This window comes from Adelges cooleyi, unplaced genomic scaffold (assembly GCF_023614345.1).
Source record: "Adelges cooleyi isolate 19-005CV unplaced genomic scaffold, UGA_ACOO_1.1 ACOO_flye_CR_arks_rails_tigmint_CR_PRNA_23, whole genome shotgun sequence".
In the NCBI taxonomy this organism is placed as follows: Eukaryota; Metazoa; Arthropoda; class Insecta; order Hemiptera; family Adelgidae; genus Adelges; species Adelges cooleyi.
Window position 1 is genome coordinate 16898521 of NW_026095893.1, and position 19796 is coordinate 16918316.

At 33.1% G+C, this 19796-nt stretch overlaps 2 protein-coding genes across 3 annotated transcripts in view; both read right to left on the minus strand.

Annotated features, from left to right (window-relative positions):
* The window catches only part of LOC126836037 (lysine-specific histone demethylase 1A), a 414770-nt gene that overhangs the window by 107941 nt on the left and 287033 nt on the right, over window positions 1-19796 (minus strand). The window lies entirely within an intron of this gene.
* LOC126836039 (uncharacterized) lies at window positions 8234-15640 on the minus strand. The gene is made up of 2 exons (XM_050569002.1): window positions 14596-15640; window positions 8234-10090 (listed from the first exon to the last, which is right to left on the minus strand). Exons 1-2 carry the CDS (start codon window positions 15493-15495, stop codon window positions 10058-10060), a joined length of 933 nt encoding a protein of 310 aa, XP_050424959.1. The 5' UTR covers window positions 15496-15640; the 3' UTR covers window positions 8234-10057.

Genomic DNA, 19796 nt, shown 5'->3' on the forward strand with positions numbered 1-19796 from the left:
TAAGTCCTAGCACTTACACACTCCGCTCTACCGTATTATAAACTATACACGGGCGCAAAGAATTATGATTATTACTATTATCCACTCTGTCACGTCCCGTGTAAATGGGTTATTTATCGTCGAACGTTTGAAATTAAAATAATAATGATAATAATAAAAAACATCCAAACAATTCTCGATCGGCATATTGTTATTATTACACTGTTGTTGTTTCTGTGTTTTGTTGGTAACCTGTTCGGTTTATACCTACATACATATTATTATACAATATTATATATTATGGTGGTGGTAGGTATGGTAAAACGACGTTATTGTTGTTGGATACATTATTATATTATTCTTTATTTTATTTATTACAAAATAAAAATTACAACTACAAGGGGGGTAACTGGCGACTCTATCAAAACATAAGATGACTATCTGAGCACCTATGTGTGTACTATATGCGTACGTGTATTGTACATACTTACACACATGAGCATACCACGACCGCTATGTTCGGTGTTCTGAAAATATATACGAGATAATTGGTTATGAATAAAAAAGGTGAGGTTAAACAAAAAAAAAACCCTAAAAAATATCGCTTAACGTTATTTATATGCATGTCTATTATGTGTACACACATAAATCTAGGCTGGCTATATGATTCAATGAGAAATTATACAGATGCCGGTGACAAAAAACAGTATATTTTCTTCTTTTATCTTCGAATAAACAAATTTTGTTTTAAATAAACAACGCTATACATAGTGGTTTGAATAATTTATCGCTCGACCACCAAAACTAGTAAACGTTTATTATTTTATTAATTCCAAAAAATGTACACTTTATTAGTACGAATAAAAAGTCAACAGCTTAATAACACCTACAGCTTTTGACAGCTGTTGTTCTCTAATGAAATACAAAATTAAATAATGTTTGACCAAAAAAGCATTTTCAAAAAAAAAGAAAATACTAAAATGTTGTAACATCGACAAATTGTATTGCAAGCAAATGGCAAACAAAAAATTGTAAAACCGTTTTGTAAAATACAATTAATGATCAGGTACCTGATGGAATTAAGAACAAGGTTACAGATTAATGGCTTTAAATTTTAATTATTAGAGTTGGATGTGGCTTCAATGATGACCAAATACGGTTTTCTCATTTGGTGATTAATCGTTTACGAAAAATCAATTATGTGCTAAAAATTATGACTAACCGTTAAAGTAATATTATGAAGAAAAAAATTCTACCTGATGAGAAGAACTTTTATTTTAATTTGATGGAAACTTTTTTTTTTTTTTTATATTATATTTTGATCATATACATTATTTTTCCACAAATTGAATGCTTTATATATGTAAAACGTTTGGTCGTTTTACTTAAATTAATAAACCAATTGTTATATTTCCCTTTGAACTTTTCAAACAACATTTATGCTAATTTAATTAGAGAGCAAAAAAACACTTCTAACTATAACCAATAAAATCGAGCAGAGTGATCGACAGCCGACAACGATAAAGGAAAAAAAATAGTAATTCCAACGTTGAAATAGAATAATAAATATTTGACACTTTTATAAATATTGAATATGCCAGCCGTGAAATATTAATATCAAACCTCTCGACACGTTTTTTTTATTTGCATAAAATATGATTTAAAAAAAAACCTCTTTTTTTTTCGAAAGTGAAAAACGAATAGGATACAATATATTATTTGGAACATTTTTAAATGATAAAGCAACATCAGGTAACGGCCAACGAATGTAAATTGCTAATGTAAAATATTTTTATCAAACCAAAGTATTCTCGGAGAAGTCACTCAATTTCAAGTAAGTGACACAAAGTTCAACACTAAAACCCATAAAAGTTGTGTTAATGGAAGAAATTCGAATAATATATTCAATCCCGTCAGACAGTTATAGTATTTCACATAAACGACGCTTTTCAAACTGTTTCAATCCGCATTTATATTTCACACAGACTTCTTTTAACATGACAATATTTCAGAGTTCGAACTTTATCAGTAGCATATTATATATAAATATATTTTATTTAATATCACATTTTTGACAGATAAACTTTTCTATGAATAAACCAAATGGAATAGTCTAAATGATCCAAACAATCATTGAATTAAATATAACTAGAAAAAGTTCACAAATTAAAAAACTTTGTTGAGTAACAAACGTGTATTAACACAGCCCTCTCAACAGACTTAATCTGTCGATTTAAATCAATGAAATTGACATGGTTTTGTTTTTCTTTTTAAATACTCGTTTTGAAGAATATAAAATTAAGGGTTTAATTTTCCAAAATAGATATTACTAGTTTAATTAAATTAGTAATTATACCTACACATTTTTTTTTTAATCAGAGCAAAACATTAAGAAAGTGTTTGTGTTCTTATCTGGAGCGTACGAGTTGTAACAAAGAAAACATTTTTACAAATTTAAAACATACTAATAAAAAAACATTTAAAAATTCATCATGAAAATGAGTTGTACAACATTCAAGATCAATTTTATGTTTTACTGTCAGATATCAAAAACATATGATTATAAAATGCTGTTAAAATTTTAAAATAAGTATTAAATAATGCTTAATGAAAATTGAACGCTTGTAAAATGTTTTTTGTCCGAACCGAAAATTTGTTTATCCAATTGTTAAATATTATAAATTGATTCTATCTTTGGCCGGTTTTTATACTATTATGTAGGCTTTATAGTCTAGTAAAAGCTGACTCACATACACTACACGATGGACATCATGACTCAAACTTTGAAACACATTATTATTGTTACTATTATCATCACACAACGAGCACATGTCCATAATATGATAATATCATATCATATCATATCGTATCGTATATTATCCAACGGGCTGTGCACTTAATGCGATTCGGCTCGACCACGCGGAATAATAATAAAAAACGACCAACACATAATGCGGTTGGCGAAACGGCGAGGTTGGGGGAAGGAAGTGGGGAGGGGCGGTAGAGGGGAAAAGAAGTCGCGTAAAAATGATTTAAATAGAGATTAATTTTCATATATTCAATGAGTTTTAACAGTGGCGAATTTAATTTATAATATAGCCGTAAAACGTGCAAGTGTAAAACGTTTTATGTGTTATATACACAGAGCGGGAAGGGGGAGGGGGGATAAAAAAAAATGTTAATGAACTGGAAATGAATTCGAAAAAAGGGTTTTTTTGGACGAGAGTATATGTGTGTTCACAGAAACCATATTATTTACATAAATCGGTGGGGGTTTATATATGTGTACAAAGAATGTGTGTGTGTGTGCTAGCCCGTCGTTGTTATTGTAAGGGTTTTTTGGATATATATTTTTTTAATATACACACAAGGCAGGGTGATTTAATATCGGGGTCGCTGTCGTACAGTTCGATAAATTTGTTATTTACAGCGAGAACACAATGTCGTTTTTTAACTGTATTTTTTATTTTATTTTTTTTCGGGGGAATTAATTTTTACATACCGGCGCGCGCGCAGATGGAAACAATACGGCGGTGACGTTGTACAAGGTAAAAATAAAAAAACCAAAGATAACAATGCCGTTAATAAATTATTATTAGAGGGGTTGGTCGGCTAGGATGATCCGATAGACATCTACATACTATATACTACGTACAATTGGGTATGTGAAGGGCTTTTTTTTTTTTTATTTATTCTATGTGTAATAAAGTCTTAGAGGTCATTTTAATAGTACAACACCGACGGTCGATTTACATTTTTATGGCGGTTTATGGAATTTATATAGGGTAGGTACCGAACGCGTCCAGTCGATAGTTACGGTTGTGGTAGGTTAGGCACCCTTAACGAGTAGGTATAATATTATGTACTTCGGCATAATAATAGACATATTATTAAAACGATCGGAGAACGGCGGTTAATATTTCCCTAGAAAATTACCTCAATTAATGTGTGTTTTACGAGAATATCCCACGGACTACACCTCCGCCTTGCCAGCCCTCATAAATATGTAAAATGTCAAGTCGAGGACTACGATAATATAATAAAAATTATATGTTGATTCTTTGCCCTCAAAAGTATACCTAAGTGTAAATTTAAGCAAATAATATCTAATTAAAAAAAATATATTTATTCAAAAGAAACTATCATCAAGTTGTTGTTTAAATTGGTACCGAAGAACTCATGGGTTTTGACTTCTTTGCTTTCGCCTAATTAATCGGCTCACGTGGGGAAAACTAGATGGGGGGAGGGGCTAAGGAAGTTCAGACATTTTAAAAATTCTGAAAACTCCCGCAGAATTGCAGTAAAGTTTATAGACCATACTCGTGGGGCTGTGTCTGATTAGTTTCTGACATTTTCTTATAGTCTGGACGAATATAGAACAACGATTTAAACTTCCCTACAGCAGCCCACCCCCACATTGTCGAATTTTCTTTTAGTTTTGTTTTTCCACAACATAGCCGGAAGGTGTGTATACCGCGACCGATGCCGGACATGCCGGATATTAATAACGCACAGCAGATGGGTACAAGCGATATGCCCGCGTTTTGCACTGTACAATATATTTATAGGACTAAATACCGTTTGAATGTAGCCGCAGGCGTAGACTATTAAGAAATAGGTATATTTCGTGTGTTGCCGAATACACTGGCCAGAAGAACGTGCACGCCGGCTTTAGAGGGGCCATGACGGTTCAGCGGAAAATGATAAATGCAGGTACCTTCTTATCGATCACGGATAAATTAAGCACACCGAGGGTCCTCCTTTGCTCGTACCACGACCGCGGAACACGATCCGTGACAGTGCGTTTATTATCATCTATAAACGATGTAACATTGTTTTTTAATCGCCCCCACCTTCCGCCCGTAGCCCCTTGGCAGGGGTTGTAAGCATTGTATACGGTAAATGGGGTTGTGTCGGGTATTATCATTAAATTATATTATTATTATAAATCTGCTGCTGCGTGGTATAACTCGGGAGATTTGATGTGCGACGTTGATCAATCGTCTTTGGTTATTGGGACGACTTTTTTTTCGCGTCGAAAAAAAAGAAACAATAAGAATATAATGTACAAAGTGTGTATATGTAAATGGACGATCGTTGCTTTCCGCTTGACAGAAATTTAATAACAGACACTAACGAGACGGAAAAGATTTTAGATAACGCGGGTTTTGTAATGTATAAGTCAACGACGGCAAACGGCGCACTTTGCTTTTGTAACGAGGACGACGAGGAAAAATTATTCGGTTGATATTAATTACCGAATTAATTTAAATATTAAACACCTAATTGGTGTTTGGCCGTTGACCGAAAGACCGTTTAACCGCCACGCCGTCGATTAATAACGTCAAGAGCAATCGAAGAGACAAAAACCGGAGGGGTGAGGTCATGTCGTTTAGTCCAATGCGATTGTAACAGAGTTGGAAAACGGGTTTGTATTTATACACCGGAGTCGACACGGTCCATAAAAACCTAAGCTTTAACCGTGTTGATTAAATACTGATTTTCACCATTTTGACAGGATTCGACAAAACATATATAATAATGCATAAATATAGGTGTCTGGTAAATATTCCAGAAACAGGAAACGTTTAAACGCTTTTTTGTAAAATAAAATACAATAATTAAACAAAGCAGTTGTAACCAATTAAGTAGTCCACATTTATATACCAGTCTCTAATATATAAATCAGTACTGCAAAACTAATGTTTTACACTCAAACCCCTTCATAAGGAGTTATCTAAGACAACGGTCACATACCTATAATTCAGTTAGTGAAATCATAGATTAAATATATTTAATAGTGCAATGATGCATACATTGTTGTGAATGAGAAATAGCATTACCTAGTTTTTTTAATAATGTATTCAATTTGTTATTAAATTAACTCAAATACCGTAACATCAACTAAAAACTATTTAATATAGGGCTTAATACAGAATAGGCTGTACTAATATTAGTAAGTAGTGGGTACTACAAATAAATTACTATATGTGTACAATGTACATACCAAATGTCTATAAAATATTCATAGGATAGGTAGTTAAAATTATTATTTTAATATTCCACTATTAACCAATAAATAGTATTTTGGTTTAATCGGGTGTAACCGACTAAACCAAAACATAACCATTTATTTAGGTTGAACTATACTTACAACGAAAATAGTTACACATCTCTAACTACATTGCAAACTCAACCAACTGTTAAATAAATTTATGAAAATAATTTGACTATTTTCATAACTTTTATGGTTGCATCAATTATATGATTTTAATTCAAAACACCAAAAACACATTTTTCATACTAAACTGTATTTAGTTAACATTTTGCTTTTTATTGATTACTGTTGGCTGAACTCAATAGGTAGTTGCATTTATTACAGTATTTTTAAGTAGTTAAAATGGTAATTTCGATTTAACTAATTCATGTAATCGACTAATTCCGTTTAGTATTCTTAACTATGCACATACCTATTGTATTACTGTTGTAGTGAGTTATATGTATTTCTTCAGCTGGCTACATTTAAATTTTTGAACTAACAGTACATATTTTTTTTTTTTATTGGCAATTCATACAAATGCCCGAGCTTACTCGGTAGCAGTCTTCTACCTGCTAACTGGAATCCGATGGAAAATCGAAAACACTTGCCCCCACAGTAACTTAGTATGAGATTTGTCCTTTTTAAACATTAAACCCAATAGGGTAGTGATACAATATATTTTATAAGTAGGCGTTTAGAAGCCAGCAAGGAATAAAACTATATAATAAGTCTTCTTAATAGCTAATTTATTATCATGAAACTTACCCTTTTATGGTATCATACTGATTAAGTATTTTTGTAGTGTAAACGTACCTGAAAAAAAACTAATATTAGTTCAGCAGTAACGATTCTACGGTTCAAAGTTAAATTTTATGATCAGACATTATTATTAAATTTTTATTTTACTTAAAATATTATTCAACAAGTAGCTTCCTGGACTAGAAAGCTTTCACTGTTAAACGTTTTAATGCAATTTCTAAATCATCAAAACTTTTGACAGTATATTAGTGTGTTTACGGAAACCTAGGACCGGACCGCTCAAATTGTAATAACATATTATCTGGGCTAAAGTTGCTGCGATTTGGGCGATTAGATTAGGACTACCGTAAACGACCGGTCGAAAAAATGATCGAACAGCACAATAAACAACACTACAAAGGTAGCTTCGTTCGTCTGTCGCTTTAAAACCAGGCGGGCGACAAAAATGTGTTCACACCTGTAGAGCAGTTGTCAACCTCTTAGCTGTTGTCGACGTTTTTCATTATTTTATTGTTCCAACACGAGACCGATTAATCGGTAGATCTCGGTTGTAATACTATTGTTATATTATTTTAACAATAACCGACCGACCGCGTATCCTCGATCGACCCACCGAGGGTTAGAGCCGTTTAAGACACATCAGCCGGAGTGGAGCACCGTCGATTTCGTTCAAACGATAAGAAAACAGTCGCATCCATAATATAATAATATATTTATAAGCATCTGTCCCAGATTTGGGCGATGATTATCGTCCGTAAACTGCTGTCGCCTTGATAGTTCTTCAAAAATATGGTAAATTTTAAAACGCAGACACAAAAAGTTGATACATGGAAAGCAAAAAAAAAAAAAATTAAAATCAAAAAAATTGTTAGTATTTCAAAACACTACAAAATCATTTTTTAGTACGAAATGAAATGTTTAAAAATTATATTAAACAAAATTAGGAGTATTAATAAAATATAGAAACCATTATCAAAATATTTAAAATATAAGAAAACATTAGATATGTTTTTAAAATACTTTATTTTTGTAAATTTAATTCGAAAATTATCTTTAAAATATTTTCAAAAAAGGTTTTTTGACAACATTTTGAAATTTGTAGTATGCAATGGTGTGAATAAACATAGCATGATATGATTAACGAAAAACTGTAAAGAAAAACAGTCAAACCCAGTGGACTTGACTGATTTTAGCATGGAACATGTTTAAGCGACACTAAAGTAGGTAACACAATACCTGAGGAACATGATTATTGTTTATTTGGCCAAAACATGTAATTAAGACTATACTATCATTATAAATCGCAAGAAGATTATAGATCAGAAATAATCACTATTCAGGAGCCAGCAGGCTTCAGCATAATCCATGTTTTATAATTTTAGACGTTAGAGGCTCTAAATAGAATGTAGCATTTTTTATTTTGTAATTATTATTATAAAAATGTAAGACTTTAGCGGCACAAAATTTAATTTTTTTATTTTTAACCGAAATGGTCATTTCAATTTGCGTGACATCAATTTGTTTCAAATTGTATTATTTATCGTGTTTACTTAAATGATATAATTAGTCTACGTGTACGAGTACAAAGCAATAAAACAAATTGCCATGTTGAATATTTTAACTGTTAATACATAATTGTTTTAAACAAAACTAACTACATGAGTCGGAAATACACAATACATTATTATATATAAATATATAATTCTACACTGTAAATTGGTAATGGCTAATAATATTTTAAATATTCCGGATTATAACGTTTCCCGTCAAGTCATACGCTAAACCCAAATCGAAGAAACAACTGCTCAAGATATCGTTAATGTAACTATCCATTTCGTCTCTTACATATTGCACCATAGTCGTTTCCTCCGGTATCAGTTTGTGCTTCTTTTTTAACTCAAAATCTTCGTTTAAAACCTGTGTACTCCAATATGTGTGAGACCGAATGTCGCAATTATAGTTTGAAAACCTAGCGATGTGCACGTTAATTACATCCAAGAAATATTCGCTTATGGATTTAATTTCGAGATCGACCGCATACTCGTTGATACCGTTGTCGGACAACCTCGACGACGTGCTCGGCCCAACAGTTGACGTATACGCGGTCAATTTTTCTGTGGCCACCGTTACAGCACTCTGAGATTTCGGTGGGATACCTAGCGAGTCAAAAAATTCCAACGCGTCCGCCATGCACTTGAACCTCGGCGATATGCTGTGAAGTTTGACCAGCAACAAACGAAAACACTCGTAATAATTTTGAAGCGAATAGTCGGTCGTTTTGTCGCCATTTTTAGTTTTTTCATTTCGGCAAACCCGTATGAAATGTTGCACGAGACTCCTGGACTTATAAATAACCTCAGCGTACTTACACTTGAGCACAGTCGAGATCTCTCTATATCTCTCCAGGACGTTGAATTCGTTGAACGGCTTTCCGTTAAGCGATAAGGTCTCGAGTATTGTGGACATGGGATCCTCGATTGTACTGATATTTCTTCTATGTTTTTTGATCTTAACGTAGTCCATTTGCCGCCATCCCGGATGTTGCACCAATGTGGTTAATTTATTGGCAAGTTCCAATTTTTGCGATCTGATCGTATCACCTGACACGACGCGTGTAAAACAAAGTACAGCAACCACAAAGACTAATATTGAAATCAACGGTTGCCAATGCATCATTGTAGCGGGTAAAAAACCAAACGCAGTAGGTTCTATTCGATGAAAAACTTTGCACTCAATGTTCATGAAACTTAACAATCGTTTATATGAATTTCATTTTTTGTTTAAACCCGTGCCAAAATATATTGTAGCAGGCTACACTTAATAAAATTTACGTCAACATCATAATTTATACGCAATGTTCCAAGCATGTTGGTTGATAAATTTGTTTACGAACCAAAAATTGTACATTTTTTTCAATGATTTCTACTTTTGTTTAGACTACCACTATGTTTAACATATGTATGTATATTTATTATGTTTGTGTGTTCAGCCAGAAGACAAAATAGTTTTTAGCCAATCAAGACACTTATTGCGATACGAATTTATTATTTGCTATTTTAAGCTATAATTATTTTTAATATTTAACAAATATAATTATTATTATGTAAACACATAAAAAAACTGAGTAAACTCAGTTAAGTGTATCCACACGCAGATACATCAATACATGATTATGTCCTGATAATTATATGATTATTATCTATCTATAGTCTACTTGCGATACATTACATTGCTGTATTTATAATTCTACACTGTAAATTGGTAATGGCTAATAATATTTTAAATATTCCGGATTATAACGTTTCCCGGCAAGTCGTGTGCCAAGCCCAAGTCGAAGAAACAACTGCTATAGATATCGTCAACGTAAGAGTCCATTTCGTCTTTTACATATTGCACCATAGTCGTGTCCTTCAAGATCAGCTTGTGGATCTTTTTGGAACTAAGATCTTCGTTTAAAATCTGCGAAGTCCAATATGTGTATGATGGAATGTTGCAATAATAGTTTGCAAACGAATATACGTAGTGAGTAATCATATCCGTAAAATATTCGTTGATAGCTTTTATTTCGAGATCGACCACCTGCTCGTTCATCCCGTGTCGGGACAATCTCGACAACATTACCGGCCCTACATTTGATGTATACTCGGTCAATTTTTCTGTGGCGATCGTTATACTCCTCTTAGGTTTTGTTTCCAGACCTATCGAGGTAATAAACTCTAACGCGTCTGCCAAGAACTTGAACCTCGTAGACATGCTGTGAAGTTTGACCAGCAACAAACGAAAGCATTCGTAATAATTTTGAAACGAATTGTCGGCCATTTTATCCTTTTTTTTTTCGTTTCGGCAAACACTAATAAAATTTTGTACGAGACTCCTGTACTTATAAATAACCTCAGCGTACTTACACTTGAGCACAATCAAGATCTCCTCATATTTCTCTTGGACGTTGAATTCGTCGACCGGTTTCTGGTTCAACGATACGGCTTCGAATATTGTGGACATGGGATTCTCGATTACAGTGCTATTATTTCTATGTTTTTTAATTTGAACGTAGTCCATTTGTCGCCATCCCGAATGTTGCAACATCGTGTTTAACTTATTGGCAAGTTCCAATGTCTTTGATTTGTTTGTATCATCCGACACAACGCGTGCAAAACAATGTACAGCAATCCAAACAACTACAATTGAAATCAACGTTTGCGAATGCATTATCGTGGCTTATTATTCGGCTTAAAGAAAACTCAGTAACACTATTTAATGAAAAACTTTGACTAATGCACACTACAGCGTCAAAATATTCGATTAAAATGTCTATTAATTTTTTTTTTTTGTTTACACACGTGTTAAAACTATGAGCCAATAGTAATCGCGATGAGATCTTGGTTTGCAGACGCGTGGCGGAGTGGAGATGGCGACAGTGTCAAATTAATTAACTAGGTGTGCACTTACTCACTGGCCTTATTTTAAGACTATACTATCATCATATATCGCAAGGAGATTATAGATCGGATGTTCTGGCCAATCGTTTTTTAGTAGTTTCGACATGGTTTTTTCTTATGGCTGAAGGTCATTCTGAAAATATGTCCGTCACGTTTTGTGTCGCAGTGCTGACGTTATTATGGATATGGAGAACTAGTATGGCGGAGGATTATGAAGGAAGAATAGAGGATCATGGAGGGACTATTAGGGAGGATATTGGAGGGATCATGATGGAGTATTAAGGATTTATGAAGGTGAATTAATAAAGATGGTGGATTAGAGATCAAGGATTGCAAGACATATACATGTATTGATGTAAAAAGTCAAAGGGTTATGGGTATTAATTAATAGGGTTAAATGGGCAATTAGTTTTTACTGAATTTTTTTCTACCAACACATACTTTTTAATATTAAGTTACGGATCTGCTAAATTTAAACAATACTTAAATGTTTAATGATTTTGCATACACATATTATATTTAATATGATATCATAATCACGAAAGCATAATCTTGAAGGCCTAACGCTACCATCATGAGATGATGGTTTCAAGACGAAATCGCTGTCCATTCATTTTGTACATTTATAAACGCGAAATCATACTTTTAAAAACTAATTTTATATAATTTAATAAATGAAATAAATATAACATTTTTTCGTCATAGTGATACAATCAAATGTATAAAAAGGTAAAAATCATAAAAAAAATGTAGAAAGTAAAATAACATGTAATTTATCATAAAACATGTTGTTAATAATGTTACTTAAAGTATATAGTTTAAAGTTTGCAATTTCATTTTGCCTATTGGCTTTTTTTTTAGTTTTATTACTGGGTCTAGCCCATTCAATCCCAGTGAGTTTCAATGGGTTGGGTCAGTAATCTAAACGTTGATTCTAATAGGGAGAAATGCCAACGAAATTTATATATTTCCTAACTTATTATTAGACTGTCTAAAACACAGGTATTTCAATATTTTATTAATAAAAGTGATTTTATTTATCACCGAAATGGTCACTCGCTTAAGTCGGGATTGTCGAATCTTAATTACGCCGAAACGTCTTAAAGAGCCGAAACGTCTTATGTTTAATATTTCTCAAAATTGCGCGACATCAATTTGTTTTTAATATTATTATTTATCGTGTTTATTTAAATAATATATTTAGTCTACGTGTACGAGTAAAAAACAATAAAATAAAATGCCACGTGGAATATTTTATTTGATATCAAGTTTTTGGTACATAATTGTTTTACACAAAAACATCTACATGGGTCGGAAATACACAATATATATTATGTTTATAATTTTACACTGTAAAATGGAAATGGCTAGTAATATTTTAAATATTCCGAATGATAACGTTTCCCGGCAGGTCGTATTCGAAGCCCAAATCAAAGAAACAACTATCAGTGATATCGTTAATGTAACTATCCATTTCATCGCTTACATATTGCACCATAGTTGTTTCCTCCGGTATCAGCTTGTGGCACTTTTTGAACTCAAAATCGTCGGTTAAAATATCTGTATTCCAATATGTGTGCGACGAAATGTTGCAACGGATGCGTGAATATTCAGTTACGTGCGACCTGATTACCTCAAAGAAGCTTTGGCTTATAGTTTTTATTTCCAGATCGACCACCTGCTCGTTGATACCGTGTTGGGACAATCTCGACGACGTCCTCGGCCCTACAGTTGAAGTATACTCGGTCAATTTTTCTGTGGCCACGGATATACAACTCTTTTTTTTCGATTGCAGATCTAGCGAGTAAATAAATTCCAACGCGTCTGCCATGAACTTGAATCTCGACGATATACTATGAAGTTTGACCAGCAACAAACGAAAACAATCGTAAAATTTTTGAAGCGAAAAGACGGCCGTTTTACCGGCATTTTTTATTTTTTCATTTCGGCAAACCCGTATGAAATGGTGTACGATACTTCTGCACTTATAAATAACCTCAGCGTACTTACACTTGAGCACAGTCCAAATGTCGTCATATTTCTCCAGGACGTTGAATTCGTCGACCGGCTTCTGGTTCAGCGATATGGCTTCGAGGATTACGGACATGGGATCCTCGATTACAGTGCAATTATTTCTAGTTTTTGTGATTTTAACGTAGTCCATTTGTCGCCATCCCGAATGTTGCAACATCGTGTTTAATTTATTGGCAAGTTCCAATTTCTGCAATCTGAGTGGATCATCCGACTCGACGCGTGTAAAACAATGTACAGCAACCCAAAATACAAGTGTTGAAATCAACGTTTGCGAATGCATTATCGTGGCCGCTAACAGAAACACAGTAGCACTATTTAATGACAAACTTTGACTAGTGCAAGCAGCGTAAAAATATTCGATTAAACTGTCTATTAAATTAATTTTTCGTTTACACACGTGCCAAAACTAATAGCCAATTACATTTGCGACGAGCTTTTGGTTGGCAGGCACGTGGCGGAGTGAGATAAGGCGGTATGAATTTGTTAGGTAGGCACTTACTTACTGGCCTTATTATAAGACTATTCGCTATGCTATCATCATACAGGGTGTTCCACAATGATTCGACAAATGAAATAACTTTTATTCTAGAAAATATTTTTAAGATTTTTTTTTTAAATTAATTTATAATTATTTGCGTAACAGAACTTATTTGACTTATAAAAACCGTTTAACTATAGTTATATAATTTATATATGTTTTACTGATACAAGTAAAACATTAACCATATTTTATTTTTGAATGATTTAAACTACTGCCATAACATAATGTTAAAATATTTTCGAAATATTAACAAGTTCATTGACAACATTTTGAAAAGTTTAGGTTAGGATTCTCCTTTGTAAACATGTATGTATGCGTGTTTCCTAAAGTATCTAGATAATTAATTATTTAGTCTTTTATGCATAGCTGGGAAGGTATTATTTTTACAATGCCTTTTTTTTTTTTTTTGTATCTACAATATCTTAATATAGATCAGAAATCGTACCTCTAAGGCACTTTGTTGGATGAAAAATGTAAAAAAGTTCATCCCTTACCCTTCAAAATGGAGATAAACAACAACAAAATTTACATATTTTTTAATGTTTTATTGCAATGTCCAAATTTTATTTCAATATCTCAATATATTATTTATCGCCGAAACGGTCAATCGCTAAGTCGGTATTGTCGAATCATAAATACGCCGGAACGTCTTATAGATCGATTTTATGTTTAATAATATTTCCAAAAAATATCTACATGAGTCGGAAATACACAATACATTATTATATTTATAATTTTTACGCTGTAAATTGGTTATGGCTAATGATATTTTAAATATTCCGGATTATAACGTTTCCCGGCAGGTCGTGGGCCAAGCCCAAGTCGAAGAAACAACTGCCATAGATATCGTCAACGAAAGAGTCCATTTCGTCTTTTACATATTGCACCATAGTCGTTTCCTCCGGTATCAGCTTGTGCCTCTTTTTGGACATAAAATCTTCGAGTAAAATCTGTGAAGTCCAATAATTGTGTGATAAAATGTTGCAATAATAGTGTGAAAACGAATATACGTGGTGGGTAATTACATCTACAAAATATTCGATTATGGTTTTCATTGCGAATCCAACCACCTGCTCGTTGATGCCGTTTTGGGACAACATCGACGAAGTTACCGGCCCTACAGTTGAAGTATACTCGGTCAATTTTTCTGTGGCGACCGTTATAGCACTCACAGGTCTTGCTTCCACACCTATCGAGGAAATAAACTGTAACGCGTCTGTCATGAACTTGAACCTCGTAGACATGCTGTGAAGTTTGACCAGCAACAAACGAAAGCATTCGTAATAACTTTCAAGCGAATTGTCGGCCATTTTATCCTTTTTTCTTTCGTTGCGGCAAACCCGTATGAAATGTTGCACGAGACTCTTGTACTTAAAAATAACCTCAGCGTACTTACACTTGAGCACAGTCGAGATCTCCTCATATTTCTCCTGGACGTTGAATACGTCGACCGGCTTCTGGTTCAAAGATACGGCGTCGAGTATTACGGACATGGGATCCGCCATTTCCCTGCAACCATTTCTATGTTTTGCAATTTTAATGTAGTCCATTTTTCGCCATCCCGGATGTTGCATCAACGTGTTTAATTTATTGGCAAGTTCCAATTTCTGCGATCTGAGTGTATCGTCCGTCACAACCCGTATAAAACAATGTACAGCAACCCAAAAAACTAGTATTGAAATCAACGTATGCCAATGCATCATAGTGGCGGATAGAAAACCTAACAGAGTAGCAGCACTTTTCGATGAAAATGTTTAACTAATGCACACAGCATTTAAAATTCCATTAAAAATGCTTTTAAATCATTTATTTGTTTTCACAAGTGCCAAAACTATGGGCCAATAATATTCGCAATGATCTCTTGGACTACACACAACGTCCCAAGCATGTTATTGTTCTCACCAGATATTGGTTGTCAAATTTGCAAACAAACCATAAATTGTAAATTTTTTTCAAAGATTTTTTACATATGTCTAGACTACCACTCAGTTTAACAGATGTATGTATATTTAGTGTGATTGTGAGTACAGACAGAAAACAAAATATTTTTTAACCAAGCAAGACACTTATTGCCATACGAATTTATTATTTACTATTTTTAGCTTCGATATGTTACAACAATGAGTTTCTATTTTTTTTATATTTATGTCTGTACCTACTACCAATTATATCTTCTAAACCGCTAAAACGATTTCTTTGTGTAGCACTTCTATCAGAAATTGCACCTATAAGCCACTTTATTAGACCAAATATTTAAAAAACTCATCCTTTCCTATTCAAAATCAAGATTCAGAAAACCCACGGGCTTTTAAAAAAATAAGCCTGATCGAATTTGAATGAGTTATAATAAATTGGCTTTAATTGGAAATTTGTCTTTACTGATGGTTTCTCTTTCAACATATACTTTTTGATATCATGTTATCGATCTAGTGTATTTATGTAATGTCAAAATTATAATGTTTAATGATTGCTTATATTATATTTAATATGATATCATCATCATGCGAGCTTAACGGTCCTTAAAGGCCTAACGCGTTACCATCATGATATATAGATGGTTTCAAGACGAAATCGCTGTCCATTAATTTTATACATTATTATTATTACTAACGCGAAATCATACGTTTTTCTTTTAATTTATTATCATATATTAAATGAAAAAACTATGACTTTTTTCATTGTATAAAAATGTAAAAAGTAAAATTACATGTATATTATCATAAAATATATTGTTAATATGTTTAAAATTTTTACTTAAAGTGTAAATTTTAAATATTGCAATTTTTATTGCCCGTTGGGTTTTTTGTGTTTCAATACTGGGTAGGCCCATTAAACCCCAGTGAACATCAATGGATTGTGGCCAGTATTTGACCTCTGATCCAAATGGAGAAAAACACCTACAAAATTAACATATTTTAAAACTTAATATTAAATTGTCTAAAATATAGTTATTGTATATTTAAATAATAGATTTTTTTATATTTATTTACAAATCAGTTACTAGCTAAAGTCGGCAATGTCGAATCATAATTACGCCGAAACGTTTTATGTTTATTAATATTTCCCAAATCATATGCGTGCCATACATTTGTTTTAAATTTTATTATTTATCGTGTTTCCTTAAATGATATTTTTAATCTACGTGTACAAGTACAGAGCAATAAAATAAAATGCCACGTTGATTATTTGTTTTGTTAATACATAATAGTTTTAAACGAAAAAATCTACACGAGTCGGAAATACACAATATATTATAATTATAACTTTATACTGTAAATTGGTAACGGCTAGTAATATTTTAAATATTCCGAATGATAACGTTTCCCGGCAGGTCGTATGCGAAGCCCAAATCAAAGAAACAACTATCAGTGATATCGTTAGTGTAACAGTCCATTTCGTCTCTTACATATTGCACAATAGTCGTTTCCTCCGGTATCATATTTTGGCTCTTTTTGGACTCAAAATCTTCGTTTAAAATCTGTGTATTCCAATATGTGTGTGACGGAATGTTGCAATGAATGCCTGAATAATCATTTACGTGCGAGCTGATGACTTCAACAAAGCTTTGGCTTATAGCTTTTATTTCGATATCGACCACCTGCTCGTTGATACCGTGTTGGGACAATCTCGACGAAGTTCTCGGCCCTACGGTTGATGTATACTTCGTCAATTTTTCTATGGCGACCGTTATAGCACTCTTTGATTTCGGTGGCAGACCTAGCGAGTAAATAAATTTCAACGCGTCTGCCATGAACTTGAATCTCGACGATATACTGTGAAGTTTGACCAGCAACAAATGAAAACAATCGTAAAAACTTTGAAGTGAAAAAACTGCCGTTTTACCGGCATTTTTTATTTTTTCATTTCGGCAAACCCGTATGAATTGTTGTACGATACTCCTGCACTTATAAATAACCTCGGCGTACTTACACTGGAGCACAGTCAAGATATCGTCGTATTTCACCAGGACGTTGAATTCGTCGATCGGCTTCTGGTTCAGCGATACGGCTTCGAGTATTGTGGTCATGGGATCCTCGATTACAGTGGAGTTATTTCTAAATTTTGTGATCTTAACGTAGTCCAATTGTCTCCATCCCGAATGTTGCAACATCGTGTTTAATTTATTGGCAAGGTCCAATTTCTGCGATCTGAATGTATCATCCGACATAACGCGTGGAAAACAATGTACAGCAACCCAAAAAACTAGAGTTGAAATCATCGTTTGCGAATGCATTATCGTGCCGGCTTAAAGAAAACACAGTAACACTATTCAATGAAAAACTTTGACTAATGCACACAGCGTAAAAATATTCGATTAAAATGTCTATTAAATTGATTTTTTGTTTACACAAGTGCCAAAACTATTAGCCAATTATATTCGCGATTAACTCTTGGTTTGCAGGCGCGTGGCAGAGTGAGATAAGGCGGCAGTGTCAAATGAATTTGTTAGCTAGGCACTTATGATCAAGATTCAAAAAACGGGCTTTTAAAAAAACAGCATGATCGTATTTTAATGGGTTATATTTAATAGGGTTAAATGGGAAAATGGTAGTGATTATTTTTCTATCAACTTTTTGATATTATGTTATGTTGTTATGGGTCTATTAAATTCAAGTAATATTAAAATAAAAATGTTTAATGATTTTGCATACATATATTATGTTTAATATAATATCACCATCACGAAAGCATAATAGTTCTTGAAGGTCTAACGCATGAAATGATGGTTTCAAGACGAAATCGCTGTCCATTAAATTTATACAATTATCCCGAAATAGTAGGTAGACCATATGTGTTGATCATGTTTTATTACATTCCTGTTAATCTTAGAAGCACAAATTATGTATAAAAGCCGTTTGGCGTCAATTATGTAAAAAACATTTTTTTTTAAGTATAAAAACATATACTTTATCATAAATTATGTCGTTAATATTGTTTATCTTCTTACTTCAAGTGTAAAGTTTAAAATTTGCAATTTTTTTTGGCCATTGGGTTTTTTTCTGAGGTTTATTATTAAGACCAGCCAATTAAACCCCCGTGAGTTTCAATGGGTTGGGGCCAGTATTCGACCACTGATCCAAACGGAGGAAAAAGCCAACAAAATGTATATATTTACTAACTTATTATTAAATTGCCCATAATATAGGTATTTCAATATGTATATAATTAATTTGTTTGAATTTATCGCCGGACCGGTTACTTGATAAAGTCGGCATTGTCGAATCTTTTGAATCCGTTTTACGTTTATTAATATTTCCCCAAAATTGCGTTACATTTTTTTTTCAAATTTCATTATTTATCAAGATTACTTAAATGATCATTTTAGTCTACATGTACACATACAAAGCAATAAAATAAAATACCACGTTGAATATTTTATTTGTTAATACATAACTGTTTTAAAAAAAAAAAATAAATGAGTACACTATAAATCGGTAATGGCTAATAATATTTTAATTATTCCGTATTAAAACGCTTCCCGTCCCATCGTAGCCGAAGCCCAAATCAAAAAAGCAACTGCTCAAAATATCGTTAACGTAACAGTCCATTTCGTCTCTTACATATTGCACCATAGTCGTTTCCTCCGGTATCAGCTTGTGGCTCTTTTTGAAGTCAAAATTTTCGCTTAAAATCTGCGTATTCCAATATGTGTGCGACGAAATGTTGCAATTATAGTTTGAAAACTTATAGATGTGCACGTTAATTACATTCAAGAAATATTCACTTATGGCTTTTATTTCGAGTTCGACCGCATACTCGTTCATACCGTTGTCGGACAATCTCGACGACGTTGTCGGCCCTACAGTTGACGTATACTCGGCCAATTTTTCTGTGGCCACCGTTATAGCACTCTTAGATTTCGGTGGCAGACCTAGCGAGTTAAGAAATTCCAACGCGTCTGTCATGCATTTGAACCTCGAGGATATGCTGTGAAGTTTGACCAGCAACAAACGAAAACAATCGTAATAATTTTTAAGCGAATAGTCGGTCGTTTTACCGCAAT